Consider the following 25,151-nt stretch of genomic DNA (forward strand, 5'->3'; position numbering starts at 1 on the left):
GACTAGCTGCCTCCTTCACTAGGTGCTGACAAGCAAGTGAATGTTTAAGAACCTGCCAGGTACACCACAATAGGGGCTATTTGCGTGTGAAGCTCCTACAACGCTTGTCTCTGGCCTCTCTGTACAGCTGAGATGGTGCTGAGGGCCTGAGGGTTTTGGTCTATGGTGATACATACCCCAGAGGGCACAGTCCATGATAAGGGGCAATGAGAAGTTGTGCCTGGAGGAGTGTTGTATCAACCAGGCAAGGTACTAACAAGCTTCAACAGGACTTTATTTTCAAAGTGGAAACTTCTTTACCAAGCTGCTGCTGCACCCTCCGTAGCTTTCTCCCAGCCTCTCAACTCCTCCCCCTCCTTCCTGTTTTCTGTCCTTTCAGACTCCCAACAGCCAGTGCTCCCAATTCTAATAATTACAAGCAACGTCTAAGCACCACATTCCCTCCTTTCTTAAGAAACTCTCCCTGTGGTTAGAACAATAATGTTTATTTTAATTGGAACAAATATGAAACGACACTATACTGTTGGCAGAAATATTACACTGAAAACACTGCAGATACCATATAACATAGTCTCTAGTCCAGACAGATGGTCGTCTGGGACTGACAGGCCGTCTCTCAAGCCCCGGTTCCAGTGCAATGTCTTGTTGTGTTGGTACTACGGTGAAGTCATCCAATGCAGACTGGGTGTTGGCATAATCTCATCTTGGTGCATAGGCAGGTGCAAGATGAGAAGCATTCCATACCAGCCCATCAGAAAGTTGATAGATGTAAGGTCCCTTCTTCTCTATGATTTTAAGAGGAGCTATGAATTTATGGTCCCCTTTGCGTAAAATTCCAGGTTTTCATATTCTAACGAAAGCACCACACTCAAACTTTGGTTCCTTAGCACCCACCGCTTGTCTGTGAAAGCCTTAGACTTTGTTTGGTTCTGTTCAACTGTTTTTCTCACATCATCCTCATTTGGGTCATCAGGTCGTGCCTTTAACAATCCAGCAATGTTCAGTTTAGTGTTCATCTGTTTCCCATGTGGTAACTCTGCGGGTGATCTTTGCATTGTGGCATGTCGGGTATGCTTGCAAGAAATCAGTAGTGAAGGGTATCCACAATCACCTTTCCAGTTTAGCCGTTTGCAAACTCTCTTTCAAACTTTTGTTAAACCGTTTGATTTCCCCATTAGCTTGAGGATAATATAGGGATGACTTTCTGTGTAAAATGTTCCTCTGTGCTAGAAAAGTTTCAAACTCCAGGGAAGTAAATTGATTACCACTATCTGAAACCAGTTCTTTGGGGTTACCTTCCCTGCTTAAAAACTGAAGAGAGGAACTTAATTACTGTAGCAAAAGAGATTTGCAATGTAAACACTATCTCAGGCCATTTACTGAAATAGTCTATTAAAGTGATGGCATAACGGCAGTCAATTGGAGCAGTATCAAAGGGTCCTACAATGTCAATCACCACTTTTTCCCATGCAGATTCAGGAAGAGGAACAGGCTGTAATGGAGGGGTACATGTCACTGCTGTCTTATCATGCATTTGGCAAGTGACACAGGATTTTATGAGTGCTTCAGTTTGAGAGTCCATCCCTGGCCACCAATACAGATCCCATAGTCGTTGTTTGGTTTGGACAATTCCTTGATGAGTATTGTGTGCCAGGTGTATGAGTTTTGACTGTAATTCTTCTGGCACAAGGAGTCGGTGTGTACCTCGTAGCACACACCCATCAACAAAAAAAGTTCATCCTGAACTCTAAAATAAGGCAACAAAACTGGGTCAAGGTTTTTAGGGTGACTGGGCCATCTCTTTGTCAGAAATTCCTGGTTTCAGAGTAGCAGCCATGTTAGTCTGTATTCATAAAAAGAAAAGGAGGACTTGTGGCACCTTAGAGACTAACAAATTTATTTGAGCATAAGCTTTTGTGAGCTACAGCTCACTTCATCGGATGCATTTTCCACCGAATGCATCCGATGAAGTGAGCTGTAGCTCACGAAAGCTTATGCTCAAATAAATTTGTTAGTCTCTAAGGTGCCACAAGTACTCCTTTTCTTTTTTCAGAAATTCCTGTAGTTTTTGTTGAATTGGACACACTGAACAAGCAGCTTGAAATTGTTCTCTTGTAACTGCAGTGAGAGTGCTTGTAATAAGCGCAACCACTACATCCTCAGGTGGACCATCTGGTGAAGGCAAAGGCAGGCGAGAAAGGCCATCAGCGACCACATTTTGGTTTCCAGGCTTATATTCCAGTTCATAATTGAAAAAGAGTAGTCTTGCAGACCATCGAGTAATAAGTTATCCTGCTCTTCCCAGTCCTTTCATGGTGAGTAATGTCGTCAAAGGGCCGTGGTCTGTGCGCAACTTGAACTTGAGGCCCCACAGGTAAGTTACCCATTTTTAAGTAGCCCAGACACAAGCAAGTGCTTCTTTTTCAACTGTAGAATATTTTCTCTCAGCATTACTTAGTGTCCTTGAAGCAAATACAACAGTCCTTTCTGTGTTGTCCTCATGCAGTTGTGTGAGAACAGCCCCAAGTCCATAATCAGAAGCATCAGAAATTACAATTGTGGGCAATGCAGGACTGAATAGTGCAAGTACTGGACTATGTACAATCAAGTCTTTCACCGTTTCGAAACTAGCTTGTGCATCCGTTGTCCACACTAAGGTTGAACTTCTCCATAGTAATTCCCGTAACGGTTCAATGACAGAAGCATAATTGTGAATAAATTTTGCATACCAGGAGGTAAGAACCAAGAAGGAACATAAGGTTTGCAAATCTGTTGGAGGAGGAGCATTTGAAATTGCCAGGATATGATCTGGATCAGGTTTTAGTCCAGCCTGTGAACTTGTATGCCCCAGAAAGGAGAGTTCAGTTTGTCTAAATTTGCATTTGGACCTATTGAGCTGGAGGCAGTTTAGTACAGACTGCAGGTTATTGTCATGCTCCTCAGAAGTATTTCCAAACACGATAATATCATCCAGATAGCACTGAACTCCATGCTGATTCTTCAGAATCAATGACATCATTTTTTTGAAAGGCACTTGGGGCAGATGTGAGACCGTATGGAACACGTTTAAAACGAAATAGTCCCTCATGTGTAATAAATGCTGTGAGGTCTCTGCTATCTTCATGCAACATAACCTGGTGGTATGTGCTCTACAAATCATCAAGAATAGAAAACATCTTTGCTCCACGGAGTTCTGCAAATACTTCTTCTATGTGAGGAAGAGGATGGCTGTCAATCACAATAGCTTTATTTGACTCCTTTAAGTCCACACAAAGGCAAATGCCTTCACCCTTCTTCTGCCTCACTACTATGTGTGAAACCCATTCCGAGGAGTCAATCTCTTCAATAATGTCCTTTTGAACAAGTTTTCTAAGTTCCTCGGAAACAGCTTCCCTGACTGAAAATGGTAAGTGCCGTAACTTCTGTTGTACAGGCATCATATTATTCCCCATTTTAACTTTATGCAGAAACCCATAAGCACAGCCAAGTTTCTCCTCAACTTGGTGTTGGGTCCCAGCTGAAACTGGTGTGTATACCACAAGAGTGCTTTGCTGAGGAAGATCAATTCGTCCATTAACTACCCTGAGATTTAAAGCAGCCACTAAATCTCTGCCAAGGATAGGAGTGCCTTTGTGGACAATGTAGAACTCTGCAGTTACACAGCAATCACCAAAAGTAACTATTACTGGCAGGCAGCCATGTACTGGAATATGGTTTTTCAAATAGCACACGAAGTGAAGTTTGGGTTCAGTAAGAGGCATATCTTTAAAGTAATGCAGATAGATGGAATCAGGTAATATAGATACTGCTGAGCCAGTGTCCAACATTAGCTGAATATGTGGTTAGAGGTTGTGTATTTGGTTTAAATTCTGTCTGCCTGGTTACTTATCTCCTCTAGCAGCTGTTCCAGCAGCAAGGAGTAGCCAGAGTACAGCTGTGTTCCAGCCAGACCTCCTTCAGCGGGAACACCCCCCAGGAGTCATCTATGGTGGGGCAATTCCCAGGCCACTATGTTCCCTTTGCTCCCCAGGGCATTCCAGAGGGGCCATAGCAGATCCCATGATCTAGCTTCTAGACAATAAAAAAGGAAACAAGGGGAAAAAAAGAATCTGCCCCATTCTATCCCCATCCCTCCATGAAAAAAAAAATCTTGGAAAGAACAAAGTAAAGGCAGTCCTGCAGGGACCTGGGCCTGCTGAGACAGCCTCTGGTTGCCTCTCTGCGGCAGCAGGAACTGCATGGTGAGAGGGTCTTTTAACTGTGCTTTCTCAGGGTGTCTCTACACTGTTCTTAGATCAGGTTAGCTAACCCGTGTCAGCTACCTCAGGTTAAAATAGCCAAAGACATGGCAAGTCGTCTTTTGGGTTGGCAGCTTGAGTCAAAGCCTCTAGGGGAATCTGGGATTGAATCTGAGTAGCTCTGGAGTTAAAAGCAGAGTTGCTGGATCTTCACTGCTATTTTAAGTGTTAAGAGCATAGCCTCATTTGTGTAAGTGGGGGAATGTTCCAGCCCACCTGTCCCCACAATAGCAGGACCATTTTTATAGTGGGGGTGCTGAGAGCCATTTAACCAAGCTGTAAACCCTGTATATAATGGAAACCACCTCAAGCCAGAGTCTGCAGCAACACCCCCAAAGCACCCTTAGTTCCAGCACCTATGTGTGGGGAACTTTCCTGGCTTCTGCACTACCCTGGAGGAATTGGCTAGCGACAAGATCTGAGTCCTCTCTCCCGCTCCCTTTTCCCAGAGGCCTGCCTGCCTCAAGGACTCCCCTTCCACTCTGCCATGAGGTGGGGTCCTCGTCACCCCCACAAGGTTGGACCCAGGATTCCTGGGGGGGCTGAACCCCTGGCCTTGCTGTGGTCACTTAGGACAGGGGCTGGGGTGTCCCCACTGCAGGGTGCTCTCTCTCAGCAGCTGCTTCCCTGGCCCAAACAGCTAAGAAAAATTAGGACAAACATGGGAAAGAGGAAAGGAACAGGGACCCTACCCTGTGGGTACAGGGATACTGCACACAGCTGGTTCCTCACCTGCCCCAGGCCTCCTGCCCAGGCCCTACAATGCTGCAGTGACACCACGGGTCAGACCCTGCTCTGGTGCTGGCCACATGTGCTAAGGAGCTTTGGGACAGGACCCTTCTCCCCATCATCTCCCCACCCTCCATCGGGGCCACAAGTCCCCTCTGAGTCTGGCCTGCAAGGCTCTTGTCTGGCGATGTGTCCCTGCACTGAGCTTCTGCCCAGGGCCCCCTTGCTCTCTCCAGCCACTCACCGCACTTGGTTGCAGGGTTGTGTATGGCACAGCTGGCACCCGCTGTCATGGCTCTGGCCTCACAGCTCCCCACTGCAGGACAGCCTTGGCTCCCTGTCAGAGGGGCCGGGCTGTGCTGCCCTGCCTCCAGACTGCTCCAGCTTCCCAGCTCTACCTCTGGGCTGTTCCTCAGTCCTCTCTGCTTCGGGCTGCTGCTGCTCTCCCCTTAGCTCTGCCCAGCTCTGGCTCCCCTCACGTGGAGAATGGGACCCCGGGGTCCTGACTCCCTTATTGGTCTGCCTGTCCTGTCAATGGGGCTGACCTGCAGTGTTGGCTCCTCCTCATTGACCTCTGGGACAGTCTCAGGATCTTGACTTCTTTTCAGCCCTTCCGCTTTCTTTTGGTATTGGGAGAGGGCCAACCAAAAACTCAACTAAGTTTCAGTGAGGGGCCAACATCCCTCTGGCATTTGCAGTGTTGACATCCCTGGAAAACTTTTGGGGGGGCTTGTGGTTTGTTCCTGATGGAAATGACCCCCAGCAGGTCTCATGCAGAAGCCAGCACTTCAGATCTCTACAAGTGTTGTACATATACCTACACAGAAAAAAAGCTGGCTTGAGATTCAAAGAAATGCATCAGTGCAATTTACCAATGGCTGGAAGTTGAAGCTAGACAAAAATGTATGTTATTTCCAGTCTGAATTAACAGGTGGGGTAATTCAGCATTGGAACAATTTACCAAGGCTTATGATAGATTTGCCATCAATGGAGATTTTTAAATCACAATTGAATGTTTTTCTAAAAAGATCTGCTCTGGGATCATCCCGCTCCCCCTTGTCTACAGTTGAAACACTGCAGTGCTTCAGTGAGGATGCTAACTACGCCGACATGAAGGGTTCTCCCATTGGCCCAGGTAATCCATCTCCCCAAGAGTCAGTAGCTTGGAGAATTCTCCCTCATCAACCTAGCACTCTCTGCACCAGGATGAGGTTGGTGTAACTGTGTCACTCAGGTGTGTGGATTTTTCATACCCCCGAGCAATGTAGTTATACCAACCTAACTTCCTAGTGTAGACTAGGCCGTTATACATTCTGGGGGTGAGGGAAGGTGCGTGGGGATGGCAGGAAGGGATGAGTTAGCTGCCCTAGGAGAACAGGAAGTGGAGGGAAAGGGTAGGGGAAGAAAAGGTTACAGGAGCTCTCACCCCTAACAAGCGCATCTCTGTTGGTCTTAGGATTCTGCCTCCAAGTCCTGTTAAACTGTTCCCATTTTACAAACCAGCTCCCCCGTCCTCAACACAGGGAAAATACATCAGTATTGAGACACTGAAGCCCTCCTTTGGCTGGGCTGACTCTTGCAGACAATACTTCTTTCTATCCCTGGCCTGGCTGGGGGTACCGAGGGTTCCTCAGTGATGTGCATGTGCGCACGCGCGCGTGCACACACACACAGTGATGGTAGCCTCTTGGCATGTCAAGGACAGGCTTACATTGAATGTGCATCAGACTCTTCATCCTTCTCTTAAGGGCCCCTGACAACTAAAAGTCAAGTCAGTTTTTAAAAAGTGAATTCAAAGTCATGTCGAGAGCTACACTCACCCGAGCCTCCCAGACAATCTTTGTGGTTCTCTTTCTATTTTTTAAATGTTTTTCTATCTATGTTCTTATCTGGCACCCGTCACTGCGTATCAGAGACCCTTTGCAGGAAAGGCCCACACAAACGAGGGGGAATGGCGGACTAGCTGAACGCTAAAACTGACTGTGCAAAAAGCACACTGAAAAGGAGAAAACGATTTCCTTCTCTCATCTCCTTCAGTTACACTCAACTGGGGCGTGTTTGGGACAACAGCAGGGACAACGTAACTCAGAAGTGTGGCTTTGAAGGTGATGGAGCCTCTTGAAAATTGCAGATGATTTTGTCAAGGCAAAAGGTCAACTGAGATTAAACGTTGCATTGTCACTGAGGGCCTCAAGGTGGCAGCATCGTCTCACTTTGCAGGCGACTTCTGGCGAGACATCACTGGCTGTCACTAACACAGGTTATTGCTCAGATGTGACATTCACAGATCCCCTGTCCTAGCCACTAAACTTGCATTGCTGCGCAGCTCCTCCTTGGCACTCACACAAGCTGTGAAACTCTGCAGTGAAACAACAGTGACTGGCAGGTGACACGGATGCAGAGGACTGAGCAACCCTTCCCCTCTCATCCTCTTACACTCACATACACTTGCTGGATTTCCATGGTTTGCTAACACTCAGGGACCTAGGCTCCCCAGAGCTGCCCTGAGGAGGGGGCTGTGCACAGATGGACACAGGATACACTGGAGTTCCATCCTGACTCCCACTGGAGCACCCACTGCCATGGAAATGGGGACTTCTAGCTTTCCCATGGGGCGAGAGCTATTCATAGCATTCCAGGCACTGCCTGTGCCCCAAAATCACCAGAAGAACCACTGATAGGAAGGACTCTGAAATGAGGCAGGGATGGGAGCATCTTTTTGTTCTGTTTGTGCAGCTCTTAGCATTGTTGGATCCTGCTCCCTGGCAAATCATAAGCAATTCTGGAGGTGCTGATGGCAAGTCCAGGATTCAGGTGGTGTTAGAGGTTGTCAGTTTAACAAGAGCTTTAACCCTTTATTTTGTAAAAACCTGCTTAAAGTGGCAAAACCAAACGAAATCCCACAACCACTAAACCCTCAAACTGTGAACTTTGAGCACTATTAGAAATTTTCGTGGTCTTTTGGTGAAAGCAGGGTGATACAGAATAGGGATGTAAATATCATTTTTAAAAGTGTTTAAATTATTAAAATTATATCGGTTAACCGTTTAATCATTAACAAGTTCACAATCTACCCCACCTGGCAGGGTCGGGGTCCAGTGTTTGGGGCTGCCACCTGGCCCCCACAGCAGGGGTCAGGGTCCTAGGCTGCCGCCCGGCCTCACACCATGGGGTCCAGGATCAGGGTTGCTGCCAATCTTTTTTAAACATTAACTGCAATATATTATTGGTAAGACTAATACTTATCGGTTAACTGTTTGTTTAATATTTTACACCCCTAATACAGAGAGAGCACTAAGGGTCTCAAATCACCCCTTTTTGAAACCTCTCTCTAGATTGATTCACCTTTTCTCAGTCCCATTTTGCAAGCGCTAGAAAAACACTCACACTCCAGCACAAAACTATCACAGCAGCCTCAGCACTGTTAAGTCAGACTAACTCCCCCAGTGCATGGACTGTGGGACAGGCAGATATGCTGATCTATTGATACAAGAGCACCTGTCTTGGGGTCTCTGTCAAGGATTTGCAAAAAGAAAAGGAGTACTTGTGGCACCTTAGAGACTAACAAATTTATTAGAGCATAAGCTTTCGTGAGCTACAGCTCACTTCATCGGATGCATTCCGGTGTGAGTCTGGTGAGGTTGGGGTAACATGTTGCTTTTCAGAATCTGCTGGAGGTAGAAGTGAAAGCCGTGTGGAGTGAATTATGGACCCATTATTAGCCATGTGAAAGCAGCAAGGAGTGTAGGAGACTCCTCCTTTCATTTAATTCCCTACTTTGAAGATTTTGCATGGATAGATGTGTTCTGATGTAGCCCTCACTCTCACCGAATGTGTGTGTTTATCACAGGTAGAGTTAAGGGCGCTGTGTGTCACTAGAGGGCACACTTTCCCAGAGAAAAAGCTTCTGGATGTTCCTTACAGGGCCCAGGTCTGGCAGTAGCTTTGTCACTGACCTCAATGCATATGGGAACAAGCCCCAGGCTGGGTTATAACCTTCATTGCAGGGACTGGACTGCAGGGGAGCCCAGCTCCCTGTGGCTCATTACATGGAGAAATTGGGAAGCAGGTTTCCCAAAGAGCTGTGTGTTCCTGCCTGGACCATCCTGCAGATTTGAGCAGCACTGCTGAGTTTCTCTGTATGGAGAGCCAGCTGGGAACTCCTGGGGCTGCTCCTGTTATGGGCATGGTTGTCTGTAGCTGGTACAACCTGAGCTATGTTAGAGGTGACTGTGGAGGTGATCCTCACCAGCAGCAGTGCCCAGAGGCAGTCTCCTGTTCCCAGTGACCCTTTAGTAGAGTGGGGCACAAACACACATCATTGCAGCCAATAGTAAGCCCTAGAAATCACCTCTTTTAAACATCACAAGCAGTGGAGCCCTCACCCCACATGCTGGTGCTGTCAGGAAGGGGAAGCAGGTGCCGGTGGGCAGGCCTCCAGGGGGTTGGACTAGCCCCCATTTGGCTGTCTCCATATCAGCAAAGCATCTGTTGTCTGACAGACATGCTGGTGTCAGCACTTCTCCTGTGGTAGCCTATGGCCTGATGTTCTTCCCTGCAGGTGGGGAGTGCTGTGTCCAGCTGCCCCAGCGACCAATGCAGGGACTTCAGCCTGCATAAGAAGGCCGATTAACATACAATCCCCAGGCCTCTCCGGTAACTGGGCTATGGAGATGGCTGGTGCTGTTTCAGCCCCATGACCAGGTGTCCTCAAAGCACCCTAAAGGTTGGGATTAGGTCCCACCCCTCTTATCCTGCTTCTGTGCTTGCCACCCTGCTTCTGGGGTTACAGATGTACTAATTGCCAGTGTCAATAAGTACAAGTGGCTGGCCGGCCAAGGAGGTATTGAGGAAGGTCCTCCATGTTCTGGTCCTAACGCCGGGGCCTTCCTGGGGTTTGAATCGTTGAAAAAATCTCAGCCCTGGGTTCCTGCTGTACACTTTTCCAAAAAAGGATTCAGGGCAGATTTGCTTGTCACTCCAGAGGCCTCGCTCAAGGGCAGCTCGGTTTGGCTGGGGTGGCTCTGGGCAAATGTAATGACACCCCGGCTGGCTGAGCTATGGGGATCCAATTCTGAGTCTCCTCTCCCTTCTCCACTGGCCTCCCTGAGTGACTCCTGCCTCACATCACTGTGACTGTGAACACAGGCCCACGGTCACTATTTTACATGACCGCATATTAACACGGTTTTGCCTACAGCGGAAGGGCTGTTGGAGGGGGCCCCGGGGTGTGTCCGATGTATTAGTGTCTGTTACCATAATCTTACAGTATAGTGTGCCTGTAGTAACCCAGGATCAGATGCTGCCTAACAAAGGGACGCCTCTAACACTGGTTGTCTTCTTCTGCCTTTGCTTTTTAGCTGTGTATCCAATAGACATCTCTCCCTCGCCTCCGACCTCCTAGCTTGTTAATAAAGGACAAATAATACTTTGTCTTCAGATATGAAAACAAGGCTTCTTCCTCCAAAAGCTTAAATCTAAGAGTCCAATCATGCAGCTACCTCCCACGTGATGGACAGGTGTCACTCATGTCATGCTTCTCATTGGGGCCAGTTCTCAACTCACATAAAGCAGGAGTGACTCCACTTAAAACACTGGAGTTATACTGCCATAAAACTGGTGAGAGGAGAAAATTGGACCCAACAGGACTAACTCATGAGTAAAATTACTCGTGGGTAAGCGGTTGCAAAACTGGGCCCTAATTGGAGAAAGGGGCAGAGGTGGGAGGTTATAGAAACTGTGAACGGCCTCCTCTCCTGTTCTCCTCAACTATGTTCATGTGGTTTGGTTTTTAGAGCTCTATTTGCCTTTGTAACCCTTGGCCATTTTTTCTGGCCTCTGTTTTATTTCCCATAACTAGTGAACACCCATTTCTGGCACTCAGGTTTTTACACAGGGTGTGCTGGAAAATGATCTCTCTTCCTCTCCCCCCCACAGAAAAATTAGATGTTTTGTCAAAAACCCTTCAACCCCAAAGGAGAAGTTTTCAGGTTTGGGGGGCCAAAAATCAAAACCTTCCTGTGCAAAATGGCTGAAAACGGAACTCCCTAGTTTGTCACCCAGGCATCAGACAGGGTGGGGCATGCACACACTCCCTGGGGTCTGTCAGACTGGGACAAAAGCCCCATTTTTAGTTGGGAAAAGAAACTTGGCTGGAAAACTTGTGCCCTGCCCACGTATCGGAGAAGGGCCTAGCCTGATCCTCTGATCTGCCCCCTTCCAAAGACCCTGGGTCCCTCCAGGGGGTGAGGATGGCTCTGATCCTGCACCTCCCCCTCGAGCCTTTCTACAGCCCTCTGCCCTGAGTCCCTTTGTCCCATCCGCCCTGCCCCGGCATCCCTCATCCTGTGCGGGACAGCAGCCCAGCGACAGCCACCTCCTGCCTCTTTAAGAGGAGGCTCCCCCCTCCTACCCTGCCTCTCCCCGGCCGGGTGGGGGTTGGGGTTTCCCAGCCAACGCAATCTGCGGCCACATGATGCTGACATCAGCTGCAGCATCCAGCCCTGCTGCAACCCCCCCAGCGCATCCCTGATTTACAGGCGCTTGTGGCTTTAAGAGGCTCAGCATTGCCTTCCCCTGGTCGAATCCCCTGCTCCCAGCCATGTCGGCCAGCCCAGCCTACAGCGAGGAGAAAGGGGGCTCCTCCAGCCTGGGGGAGCCAGAGTATGGCCACGATCCGGCCAGCGGCGGCATCTTCTCCTCGGATTACAAACGGTAAGAGGGGGCGGCTGGGCTGGGCAGGGTCTGGGAGGGTGCTGGTGCCCAGGCTGCGGGGGGCCTAGAAGGGCCAGCTCGGATCATCCTCTGCCCTGATTCCCAGGGCATGAGCTATTGGATGCATTTTCCCTTGTCCTCCCCCCCCTCCATTTGAGACAGCATTTGTTGGCGCTGAGAAAAGCACCAGCCAGGAGGGGCCTGTGGGGGAGGCCATTGCAGTGGCAGATGCCTGTCGCTCCCCTCTGAGGGGACTGGGGTAAAATGGGGACGCCTGGGTTGTCTCTAGCCCCTGGGGTGGGGTGGCTGATTTCAGGGAGGCTTTGGCTGAAGGCTAAGAGCAGGGTGAGAATTAAAAATAAATTTTAAAAGATTCCCAGCCACCCTCTGCTAAGCATGTGATTGCACCTGGGGTTTGTTTGTTCTCAGCTACCAGATGATGTTTGTCTGAGAGGCTTTGTGGCTAAACCTACAGCAGAAGGGCTCCTGGGGGGATGCTGGGGGCAGGGAGACACTCATGTTTCTGGCTCAGATTTCCCCTGTACCCTGTGCACTATAGACGCACAGCGACTCTCTGGATCTAGCCCTGCAGACAAGCAGCCGCAGCAGCAAATCTTTGTGCTGTATGTGACATCCACATGCAGGTGGAAGCTGGATTCCTATAGCCCTCTGAACAGATTGCTGTATTTCTCTTACAGAGGTCAAACATCCCATCTTTGCTGCCCTGGTTTTTGAGTGGCATATTTAAGCCCCAGGGAGCTGAATTCACTGGCCAAGTCTCAAATTAAAGGAGAATCCTTCCAGCCCCTGATCTGAAACTGTGTTAAGCCATAAGCATATTTCATGGCTTTTCACCAACCCAAAGTGTACTTTGCAGTGTAATGCAAGGACACAGTCAGGGCCCCCTGTGTGCTGTTGGGAGCATGATGAGATGATAAAATACACTGCTGGGCGTTGGTGGGAAGACACTCACCTTTAGAAATGAATTCTCTCTGCAGGCTGAGTTTTTTCTAGGAAATCCACAAAAGAACCATGCATATGGAATGCCTGCTTGTGTGTCACCGTAACTGGAGACCACCAATATCTCATGAGACGGAGAAAAATTGCAAGGCTTTATTGCAAATCTAGTTTATGTGACATGACTTTAAACTCCTAGCGGGAAATCTGGGCCACACAGAAGTCAAAGGCAAAACTGCCATTGACTGCAGTGGGGCCAGGATTTCACCCCAACTATTTTAGATGTTCCCATGCAATCTATTCATTCCCACGAATGGGGACTCTTGGGGCTGCCTATAGCTAGGGTTAGAAGGTAAGAACAATCTGTGCTAAGAAGCAAACTGGAAACACTACTCTGAACAAGGAATGAAATTAAAACCTTCAGGTGTCAGGATACCCTTACCTCCCCTTCTTGTGTCTAGTCATTGCAGCACATACAGGCCTTTATCATAGTGCTTTGCAATGGCACATCCCTAGGAAAGCAACATTGGCAAGCAAAGGCTGTTTGTAGATTGCTGTCCATATCTGAGGCATCATCTCAAATCTAGAATTCCTATAGATAGGGTTGTTATTGAGTATGTTATACTGTTAGTGGCTCCAGGGGCCATTTCCTGTGTACTAGATCTGTATAGGGATCCAGTGAAACCCTTTGAAATGACCCCATGAGAAAAGACTAGAGGCCTGAGTCTCATCTCACTGTAAATCTGGATTAACTCCACTGGCTTCGCTGGAGGGATTGGATTTCTGCTGCTATGGCTAAGATTGGAATCTGGCTGCCTACCTGGGGAAGAGGGGAAGGTGCCAGTGGGACAAAGAAGGATTGTGATAGAAATCTGGCTTGCCAAAGGAGAGGTATTCTTATGTACTGCATCGGGGCTGAATCAGCCAGAATTCCTACTGGGATTCCCACTGTACACTGGGCCTTAAAGCCATAGGCGCCAACTTCCCCACTTTCCCCTGGTTGCTTGACCCCTCCCGCCTCTGCTCCCAGCCCCGTCCCCATTCCACCCCTTCCATGTGGTCCTGCCTCTTCCCATGCCTGCCCCGCCCTCCATTCCAACCCCTTCCCCAAAGTCCCCACCCCAACTCCACCCGCTCCCTGCCCCTATTCCAACACCTTCCCCAAATCCCTGCGCCGGCCCCACCTCTTCCCCACCTCCCTCCCCTGAGCACACCATGTTCCCACTCCTCCCCCTCCCTCCCAGCATGCAGCCAAACAGCTGTTTGGTGGCGGCCAGGGGGAAGCACTGGGAGGGAGACGAAGGAGTAGGGACGTGGGTGTGCTCGGTGAGGAGGAGGAGGTGGGGTGGGGGGTGAGTGAAGCTTGGCTGCACCCACTAATTTTTCTCCGTGGGTGCTCAAGCCCTGGAGCACCCACAGAGTTGTCCCCTATGCTTAAAGCCATAGTATGACCCAGATGCAGATTGCAGAAAGCTGCAGAGGCCTCTAAGGTAACATCCATTGGAGGGAAAATGATCATCTGTGTGCAGAAATATAAGTTCTGAGGACCTGGGTCCTGCTGTGACTAGCAAACTGCAGGGAATGTGATCATGGATGTTTGGGCCCCTAGCCTTCTCCCATATATGTTGGTGTAAATTGGGAGGAGCTCCATTAAAGTCAGGGGCACATTTACACTGATGTCAAATTGGTGTGAGTGAGAGAGCAATAGGGCCCATACAGCGTGTCATGAAGTACTTTCTCTTGGAGCGGGTGAGTGGATGTCTCGTCCCCAGCAGCCAAAGGATCCCTTTAGTTAAAGGGGTTTACAAATCCCAACACCAATGACTAGAGAAGCATGCTCAGAGACTTTCTAAACAGCTGTTTGCTTGTTTATTACTCAAACCTTCCTGGACAGTGTTGGGAACTCAAAGAGCACAGCCCATGGCTAGGCATTAGAACCAGGAAGTGAAATTAGCTCAGGTTGCAATCCTGCCTTTGGATCCGTCCGTGCAGACCCCTGCATGGCTACTGGGCTCTGAACGGGTATCAGGGTCTGCCCAGGCAGATCTGATTGTGCATGTTGTTGTAGGAACCACAGAGTCACAGCTGGGTCTCAACCAACCATGTTACTAAGTCTACACAGACATGCCCAGCCTAGCTACACACATCCTGCTGCTCTGATGGGTGCCTGGTGGCTTCTAAAACCTAGAACATGGAGCAGGCTACTAGAGGGCTCACAAACTATTAAAAGGGATACTGCCTTATTCCTATGTGCTACAGTAGGATTGGGACCTCTCAGTGAAACCCAGACATAACACATGGAAGAAGTGACGGGAGGCAAACAAGATGTGAAAAATCCTTTGCCATTAATAATGTATGGCAGCCTTGGAAAACACTGCAAATGTTTACTAGCCCAGGCACAAAATCAGCACTCTCTTGTGTATTTGTATGTCCCCCATTCCTTAGGATCAAAGAACCTCACAGGCCTGGATGTAGTTAGTCTCACCACGTCCCTGTGGGGGAGGGAAGAGCTGTTATCCTGCGGCCCAGAGAGATTAAGGTCCAAATGAACTTCAGTGGGAGTGAGGATCCTAAATCCCTTTGAGAATCTGGGATCTGGGACTCGTCTTGGTCACACAGGAAGCCTTTATGGAGCCGGGAATTGAATGTAGGTTCCAGGCTGGTACCATAACTACTGGGCCATCCTTCCTATCTGTTCTTCACCATGAGTCGGGAGGATGAAAAGCTAAGGAGATTTTCCCTGCATCTCAAAAACGTTACCTCAGGCCAATGGTTAAAATGGTGCCAGGCTGATCTAAAGGATAGGTTTGTTGTTTTTTTTTAACCGGAGTGAAATGTTGGTAGCAGCTGTTTGAGTCCAGCCCACGGTGCTGTTAGTTGGCTTAGTAAAGATGGATTTCTCCCCTGTGCAGAGGAATAGAATCCTGGGCACTACTGGGTGCCTCTGCACGGGGCTGGATTTCACCCTACCCAAACTTGAAGCTACAGCAGCTCCCCTTAAAAACCCTCCAGGAATGAGAGCCATGGACTTTCAGCCGACCTCACCTGCACTAGCCCACTGCTAGCTCTGATCTTTCCAGTGCTGTTTTAACAAAGATCTTGATTTTATTTCCTTGTTTACTGGTAGCCCAGAGTGACAGACTAGCCCTTAAAAGCGTGTGTGTGTGTGTGTGTGTGTGTAAATATTAATGAAAATAAAGTCCTGAGCCATCACACTTCCTGCAACACAAAGGTTCGGCAGGAGTTTTACCATCCCTGATTGTGTTGTGTCAGATCTTGGAAGATGACTAGGGCTGTGCCGGGACAGGAGACTTGCGAGGGGACAATCTGGGTGCCAGCTACGGTCTTGCTGGTGACTCAGTAGGCAGCAATCTTCCTTATGAGTCAGTGCTGCAGTCAGGTGGCAGGTGTGCTGGAGGTGCCCCTTTTGGGATTAGCTGTTAAAGACAGGCTGGGAGCACCTCTGGTTTTTAAATTGTGGGTTCTAGGATGGGAGAGTTGATCCTTGGGTTCTGTCAGATTCCAGTGGAGGGCTTTACATTCTGCCTCCCTCAGTTCTCTCGGCAGGATCAGTTGGACAGGATGGTGCTCTTTGCTTCCTGCCCTGAACTTTCCTGGGATGTTCAGCTTCTGTGTCCTGCTCCAGAGGTGGCTGCATTTCAGTGGTTAGTGATAGGATTTTGGGGTATATTCTCTAGGTTTAGTACAGTGAACTCCAATAGAGCTGTGAGATATCCAGGTTAGAATGAAGAGCCAGGATCTACACGACTGAACATCTTTGTTGGGGAATTAAATATAAGCCCCGGGTTTGGGGTGAGAGCATGGAACTCAGATGCACAGAGCCATCCTCAATCTGCCACTGGCTGGAGGCAGGGGGGCTAGAGGGGTCTGCCTGTATGCAGGGCAGGAGGCGAGAGGCTGCCCGGGCACTGGAAGAAGACATGTCAATAGGAGATGGTCTGTGTAGAATGCCAGGCTGCCTGTGCAGTGGGTGTGTGGTGCATACCCCAGTATGGAAGGGGAATGGGTGAATGCGGCTCACTGCTAATGCCGAAGGGGGATGTTTGTCTCAGGGCAGGGAGTGGCAGTACTGGGGCAGAGTTAACTGGGAGAGGCCTTTTGTTTGGGAATGTGTCTGATTTGATACGGCCAGCATCACTTGTAACTGAGAAGGTGGCTGTCTCTCCACCAGCTGTTCATTTTCTCACTGGAGGGAGAGCAGTGCTTCTGCTGTTCATCTTGTTCCCTAGAATAAGTAATGGGAAGTACCCAAGGGTCCATCTCTGTCCTTTCGGAGGCCAACAATCTCCATTAGTTACATGTCCCAAATCCTCAGGGAGGAGGCTGCTCTCTGCTCAGCTGGTCTGGCTGCTTCTAACGCTCTGTAGTTCGCTCCTGATAGCTTGGATGCCATCAGCACTGACTCAGCGTTAGCATCTGACAAACCTTCTCATCAGGCAGGCAGCTCACCATGAGCTGGGGGTATGTTGCCGTTTATAAGCGAGGTGCCATTGATTAGGGGCAGAGTGTGGATGGGAATCCCCATCGGAGAACCAGGTGTCAAGGTTCCACATGTTGAGATTCAGGAGGTGGGATTCTCTCCTTTCCATGGCAAGCCCCATTTTTCTTCGCAACTCCCCTGCTTGCAATCCATGTGGGTTCTTGCGCTATCTCGTCACCGTGGTATCTGAGCACCTTCCAGTTGAACATTAAACAGCCGGACGTGTGGTTTGTACTTTCTCATCCTTCCCCAGGGAGAGGGCTGTGTGTGCAGCTGAGTGGTTTGTTTTGGTAGGATTTTGGTTTTGTGTCTGTGCTGCTCAGTGTGAGTTAGAGAAGGCAGAACTGTGCTTTGCCCTTGGAGTGCGAGTGGGAGGTTTGGAATGGCCCTTGGTTCCTGGGGGAGGTTGGTCCACGATCTGGGACTGGCCCCCTGAGAAGTTCTGTCTCCTGCACAGAGTTATTGGAGAGAGCTCCATGGTGCCAGAGATGTTGATCACAATCCTTGTCCTGGAGCATTAGAGGGTCTTTTAGACATGCTGGTTCCAGGCCATTGAGTGCTCTGAAGATCAGGATTGAGACCTGGAACTTGACTCTATTCTCTATGGGAGACTGGTGTGAAGAGCAGAGGACAGGTTTGGTGTGTGCAGGGCAACCGGCCCAGGTTCCTTAGCATTGCTGGGGATTGTTACAGGCTGGCACCTGGCCTGAATGAACCCGTGCGCCTCCCTCTGATTGCCCTGATCTCTGCAGTGGGAAGAGCACTCTACTAGGATGGGCTCTCTCCCATCCCTGGGCATGGGTCCATCAGTCCTCCCCAGCCCTGCTGGAGAGAACTGCTCCGGTACATTGGACAGCTCACTCCTGACTGCAGCCCCAGTGGTGTAGGCACAGATTTGACTTCCTGACAGAGGCCTGCTCAGATGGAAGCTGAGCTCCTGATACCACTGCAGCCTGGTGTTGGGGTGGGACTGCAGGGACTGCCCCATCTGCCCAATCCCTTCCTCTCTGAGGGGTGTAACCCCCTGTGGGGACGTTGCTGACCCACCACTCGCCTGCCATCTGTCAGCAGCTGTCTGTCTGCCTGCCTGCAGCCAGCCAGTGTGAAATGGCTGGACAGCAGCACTCTGCCAGTGCCAGTTGGGACAGAGATGGTGCTGAGGATTCAGCAGGAGGTGCTGTTTCCCCAGCAGCACAACGCTGATGCTAATAGCTGGAAGGTGCCTTGCTGCTGGAGGTGCCATCTATTGGATGAGACATAAAACTGAGATCCTGCCCACTCATGTTCCTGTGCCACTCTTTGCTATGTCCTCCAGCTGCTAACTCCCCCTACAGTCCCAGCTGTACATAGTGGTGTTCTTCACTTCCTGTCCTAAACTGTTGTGCAGAGTAGCTGTGTGTTTTATAACAGCAGCTGCATTCTACCCCAGAGGTGGCTGCATTTCAGTGGTGGGTGAAACAATCTCTGTGTATAGCAGCTTATTGGAATCCCCTGGGATGAAAGGGGATAGAGAGGATTGGAGGAGCAGGATCCTGGCTGCCTGCTAGTTATCATGCTCCCACCAGAGCTTCCTGCTACCTTTGCCTCCCGCATGTGCAGGGCTGTGCTGCGTTTGGGTTTTACATGCTGGCTGGCTGTTCTGCTGGAGAAGATGGGTGTGGGGAGGACTCAGGGCTGGGGCTGCATCACTCCGGCATTTGAATCACACAGTTGGGTCGTGTGTGTGTCCGGTGGGGGAAAGCATCCATGCCTTTCTCTCCCAGCTAGACCACTCCTACGCATTGTACGTAGGGCTGTCCTTGAAGGGCATCTGGCAGCTACAGCTGGGGCAGGCTGCTGGGTCCCAGTCCCACTCAGCCCCGGTGCACTTCAAGGAGTCAGTTGCCATCCTCTGAGCAGGCTGGGGACGGCTCCTTCCCCTACGTACCATGGAGCACAGCTGAGTTCTGCCCAGGCTACTCCTCTGCCAGCTTTCCAGACTTGCAGGCAGGGACCAGACCAATGTCCAGGGCTCTATGCAAGGTTTTGGGGTTTCAGAAGGCCTTTGCCGGTTCCCATGGGAGTCTCAACGCAGGTGGAAGGGGTTAGAGGGACTGGCACTGGGGAGGCTGAAATGATGGATCCTCAGAGCCTGCACAGCTGGGCAGTGACTGGCGAGCTCCTGCCCACCACACTCACCAATAGGCCTCAGTCTGAGCGAGGAGAAGGGTAATCGGAGCCCCGGAGGCTGCCAAGCAGGGTGTAAATTGGTGCCTCTTGTGGTCCCCAGGCCTGTTTCACACAGGTCCCACAGGGAGCTGCTCTGGGCCTGTCCTGCTGGACTCCCTGTGGTAGGCTTTATGCCCCCACCCTCTCACTGACTGTACCACGCCCACTGGGCATGATCGCTTGGGCAGACTATTTTGAATGGTTCTGTGGGAGTCAGACACTCCCAGTGATGATCCAGCCGGGCGAGGCCTGTGAACCCAAAACCGATGCCTGAGTCTTCTTGCTGTGGCCACAGGCCTGCAACCATAGCAGGGGGTGGGAATAACGAGGCAACCCCAGCATGAGGGGCCTGGGACAGCCCCTCCTGGCTGACGCTGCCAGGGTCAGTGCATAGCTGCTGGGGCTGTAAATGAGCCACGTTGCCAGGCTGCCCACAGCAGAGGGGTAGGTACAGTGGGGACTGTGCTCTGCCCCATGCCTGTTTGAGTCCAAGACTCCTATTGGGGGTATGGTGCCCCCCTGCTCACTCATCTCCACTGCCCATCAGATCTAGGGCTGAGTGCTCTCCAGCACCCCCTGCACTGGGACTGTGGCAAGGCAACCCAGCCAGCATCACTTCCAGGTCTGGAGGGGAGATGATTGGTGGGCCTCTGTCACGTGGATGTTTTAGGCCCCAGGCCCACACCTGGGCCATCCACCATCACAGTTGAGCTGAGGCTCAGCTGGGAACATGGGGCTCTCCCCGAAACAGTCACAGCCTCCCGCTCCCACTGAGTCTTATTCCCAAATCCTGCACATCTTCTAACAGGTGCCCCCAGCCCCAGGAGGACACCGGATCCCCAGTATCGTTGGGAAAGCAGGGAATGGAGACTCTGCATGTTCCAGGCCCTTCTCCCAAACAGGAGCTTGCCCTGCCCAGGGTCCTGGGATAAACTTCAGGGTAAATGTAGGGGCTGGGAGCATGGGGAGAGCCAGGCACGGTGCAGGTAGGAGCTGCGCCGGCTCCCAATCAGCTCTGCCAGTGCTCCTCAATCCTGACCCGCAGCTCCCTGCTACTGCAGTCCTGCCCCCATTCCCAAACAGCTCCACACAAGAATCCTGTTGCTTTCACACCGCTGCTGCACCAGGGGCTCGATCAGCAGGGCAGGGATGGGAGCTATTCATGAGGCAGGGGACCCCCAGAAGCTGTGGGGTGGGTGGAATGGCAGAGACACCCCCTATACACACCCTTTTAGGGGGGAGAATAGCAAAGATCCCAGTAACGCTCCAGAGGAATATGCGGGGCAAAAGTGTCATCTGCCCATTAGCCTTACAGCAGGATGGCTGCAACCACTTAGTGCAGGCCCAGGATTAACCTTTGTGCAGAGCAGTGCTGGGGATCTACGAAGCTCCCCGCTGTCCAGCAGCGCTATTGATCAGCCCGTTCTACAGGAGCTGGGCTTTGGGGATCTGCGGGAATCCTCACTGCTCAGAAACAGGAGCCAAACTAGCCATGGGCTCAGGGTGAGCTTGTAAATGCTCCCTGCATCACCCCTGCGCTGACTCCAGTGGGGGTTCCACTCACAGGGTTGGGCCCAGGAACTACCAGGGTGAGTATTCCCCTCACCAACCACCCCCATGATTGGCACCTGAGTCGAGGGGCTGCTTGCTGGCAGCCTTGATGGGGACCAAGGACTGGCCTGGCCATGGAGACTGAGTGCCCATCTCGCCCCTACTAGCGGGCTCCCTACAGAACGGGGGGGGGGGGGGGAGAGATGGGGCAGTACCTGCCCTGAGGATTTCCTTCTCCAGCACTGTCAAGCTGACAGTTGTCACCAGAATTTGGCTCCTCTTTCCTCAGTTTCCCCTTCTGATGCTGTCTCTGAACTTTTCCTTCCCTGCTCTCTGTGAGTTATGTGAACCCAAAGGCAGGTTGGATTTCACTGGAGACGTTCTGATACCAGCCCAGAGGTACTGGAAGTGCCATCTATCCTGGTGTCAGGACAGCTTGGGTCCCCCGCACTCAATGGCCCAGTGGGCTAAGAAGGAGTCTGGATGAGTTGGCCTGGCCCTGGCTCAGCAGCACTTGCTGTGGCACTGTGTGTACAGCGCAGACATGGCAGCCTGGGAAGGAGCTCGACGGTCCATGGGGCTCCAGCTTCAGGGAAACACTTAGGGCCTGCTCCTCCTGTCGAGTGCCCTGGGTAAGCCAGGAGGAACCCCACAGAAGCCAGTGCTGCTGCCCCAGGGTAAACCTGGTGTGAGATCACAGTCCGGTCTGAACACCCATCCACGTTTGGAATTTAGCAACTTAGTGCAAAATTCTGAGCTGGGGGAAGGGGGGCACAGGAATTGCATGGCAGGGGGAGGGTGGGCTTCTGGTTGAGTTGCTGTGCTGGGATTCGGGAGTTAGGTTCTGGGCCTGACTCTGCCATAGACTCCCAGTGTGACCGGGGCAAATCCCTCAGTCCCCCATCCATAAAATAGGGCTAGGGATGCTTTCTGTGTCTTATTTATATTGTAAATATAGGGGCAGCCACTGCCTCTTAATACATGTGTCTGTAACAAGCCCAGCACAATGGGGCACTGCAGGCGCTACTGGAATGCAAACAGAGCTACAGACACAAACAAGGGGGTAAAACCTGGCTGGGAGGGCAATCGTGCATAGTGACCACTAGATGGTGCCATTTCCCCCCCAACAGAACCAACCCAACTGGCATCTAAGTGGGGTTCTTGCCCCTCTGTCCCTCCCCTCCACTGGCATCTGGGGCGCAGCTCCCCAGACAGGTGATGTGTCCAGGCCGTCTGGGTCCGGGGGTGTCAAACGCCCACACCTCAGCTCAGCTCCCCATGTCTGTGCTGCAGCCCAGCATGAGGCTGCATTATGTGCTGGCTGTCGCAGACTCCAGCCCTGGTGACTCATCTGCAGTCCTGGCTGCCGTGACGCCTGTGTGAACGGCTCTGTCCCTGTGTGGCGCTGGCAGGGATGCACCAGGGGAGCACTGCACGGGACAGGGCCATGGATCCGGGCTGGTCCTCTCTCAGGGGTGTCCTGGATGTGATTACACCTGCCAGAGGCCCCATGAGCCAGGCACTGGCCTCTCTCACTCCTTCACCCAGCCCCCTCTCACCGAGCAGCTTCCTGGGCTGCCTTTCCCTCTGGCCAGCACCTGGGAACCGCACCACAGCTGGCTCCTTCCCTGCCCTGCTTCCTCCTCCCGGAGCGGCTCCATGGCTCCCTCCTGTCCTAGTGCTGCGCCCACCTGCCTCACAGCCCTTCCGTCTGGGGTGGCTGCCGTGCATCGGGCCCTCGTGCACAGCGCAGGGGGTGGGAATCACTCCCCGTGGCCCCAGCCTGTCCCTGCTGAAATGAATGGAAAATGAGAACAGTGAATTCCCTGCTTGCTCTCGGACGGCTTCGAGCCTGCAGGAAGGGGTTTCTGCTCTTGAAAAGTCCTGTCGGGGGTGACTCTCTGTGGGCTTAATGCATGATGTTCAGCTCTCTGTGCAGGGGATGTTGCTGTGGCCCGCTCCACAGGCTCCCCGCTAGCTCTGGTGAGGTCATGGCTGGGTCCTTAGCCAAAAACAGCATCCCTGGCACTGAAGGGTTAAAGGCCAGTGGGTAGCTCAGGCTTTTTTGTCCTACAGAAGAGCTGAGCAGGACTGGAACAACTCTCTGGACGCCTGGAATGAGATCCTCTGGCAGGAGTGGGCGTCCCTGTTAAATCCTCTGGGGGCTGCCTCAGTCCATGGCTTAGGCACAGCGGCATCGCTAGGCTGGAGCAGAACCAAGGTCCATCTAGCCCAGTGTCTCATCTCTGCCAGTGGCCAGCACCAGATGCCTTAGGGAAAGGTGTAGGAACGCTGCAGTGGCAGATGTGGGGTGATCTGCCCCCATGAATGTCTCCCTGAGCCCCTAAGAAAGAGCAGCTGAAGCCCTGAAGCATGAGGGTTTATCTCACTTCCAGTCCCCTTGGTAGCTGACTCTAGATATCCTCGATATCCTTCTCTGTGAGTCCCTCCCTGCACCTAGCTGAGTGCTTGGTAGCCCTGTCCTGCCTGTGCCCTGTGGATGGGAGCTGGTAGCCTGCAAGTGCCCGTGGATGGCAGGTACAGTCACCCTCTGGGCCTGATGCTTGGAGGTGCTGAGCACTGGCAGCTAGCATGGACTTATCTGGGGTCTGCCCTATATCCCTGTGGGGCAGGGGATGGGTGGGGCTCCCCAGGGGCAGAGGGGGGTGGTGGGGCTGGCTCACTCTGAGTGGCAGTTTGTGTGTGGCCAGTAGAAGGTGCTGCAAGCCCGGGGAGGAGCAAGGGCTCCTCTTCAGCTGCCTTCCAGCTGCTGCAGCATCAGATTTCAGCCCAGGGACAGGAGGGCGGGGGCTGTCAGCAGAGGGGAGCTCAGAGAGGAGGGGAGCTGAGTCATAGAGCTGAGCCAGCTGACCTGCAAACGTGGCTGGGCTGTGCTGAGCGTCTGGCCGGGGGCAGGAGCTGGGGTGGTTGGGGCAGCAGAGTGTAGGCAGGAGAAGCCTCTCCAGCCTGCTGTGCCAGGGCCAGCCAAGCCCTCCGGGGAGCCCAGAAGCTGCACCCCCATAGCCATGTGGGTGCTTCCCTCACAGGCAGCCAGCCCCAGCTCCTTGCTGCCTTCCCTCCTCATGCCTTGAATCCCTCCCTCCAGCTCGGGATCTGGGATCCAGGATCAGAGACAACAATCCTGGGGGGGTCCAGAGGGGGTGCCAGTGAGAGAGGGGGCAGGAAGCCCCCCAGCTGTGCTGGAAACCCACTGGGGAGCTGGCCGGGGGGAGCTTGGCAGAGCCAGGTTAACCCTTTGAGGGCTGGCACACTGACTGCAGAAGAATCAGTGTCCCTATTGCTGAGGGGCCATCGCCTCTCTCTACCTGTCGCCGACCCTTGCTCCCCTCCTCAGCTGCGATGAATCCGATGCAGAAGCTGCTGCAGCTGCCGGCCAGCGCGGTGAAGCTGGTGAGGTTCCAGCAGGGGATGGCAAGTGAAGAGGCCAAGAGCCCGGTGCTGACACCTGACGGAGGGCAGCAGGTCTGGTACAACGCTATGCAGGCTGATGAGCTCCGTCTGCTCAAGTCGCCAGAGCAGGTGGCTGCCCCAGAAAACAGCACCAGTGGCAGCCAGACACAGCCACTACGGTAGGGCCACTGGTGGGAAGGGGGGCTCTTGTGAGTTTGGGAGGCAGGGAAGGGATGGGAGTGCTTGGAGGACACAGAACCATTCTCCCCTTAGGAATAAAATGCTGAAAACTTGGTCCTCTTAAGATGTCAACTGGATGGTGGCAGTAGTGGGATGATATAGGAGGAGCCTCTTCCCAGAGAGACTCTGTCCCCGGGCTCCCCATTGTCAAATTGGGAGTGGGTTTCCTGGTCCTACGAGACCCTGATCCTCACTGAAAGGGAGGGAGAAGGGGAGTGGGTTCTCCACAACACTGCCCCATCACTCACCCCATCAGAGTGATGTTAGGAGAGCTCTAGCCCCTTGGCTTTCCCTTCAAACTTCCACCCTGCATAACTCTTCCACTGTCCCCAGCGTGGCCCATGGGGGATCTGGCCCTACTGGACTGTAACAGGTGTTGCTGGGTCTGTGTCTGAGACAGTCTCTCTGGGACAAAGGGCCTGCATTTCAGTGAGTGTCAAGCATGCTTCAAGTGGTGCTTGCTGGGTGATGGGGGCATGGGGAGGAGGCACAAGGGGCTGCAGGGGCCATATGGCTACCTATGAGGGGAGCTTGGGATGCGG

General features: G+C 52.0%; 1 protein-coding gene across 4 annotated transcripts in view; it reads left to right on the plus strand.

Moving 5' to 3' along the window:
• Positions 1–11,456: 11,456 nt before the first annotated feature.
• Positions 11,457–25,151, plus strand: part of AP3B2 (adaptor related protein complex 3 subunit beta 2) — a 64,211-nt gene continuing 50,516 nt past the window's right edge. Inside the window, exon 1 of one of the 4 annotated variants that reach the window (XM_038420026.2) lies at positions 11,457–11,741. In XM_038420026.2, the coding sequence (XP_038275954.1) occupies positions 11,629–11,741 (113 nt within the window). In that variant the 5' untranslated portion in view covers positions 11,457–11,628. Of the gene's footprint in view, positions 11,742–23,834; positions 24,549–25,151 lie in introns of those variants that run through there. The other 3 variants (XM_038420024.2, XM_038420023.2, XM_038420025.2) reach the window with 3 other exon arrangements.

This window comes from Dermochelys coriacea, chromosome 10 (assembly GCF_009764565.3).
Source record: "Dermochelys coriacea isolate rDerCor1 chromosome 10, rDerCor1.pri.v4, whole genome shotgun sequence".
Lineage (NCBI taxonomy): Eukaryota > Metazoa > Chordata > Testudines > Dermochelyidae > Dermochelys > Dermochelys coriacea.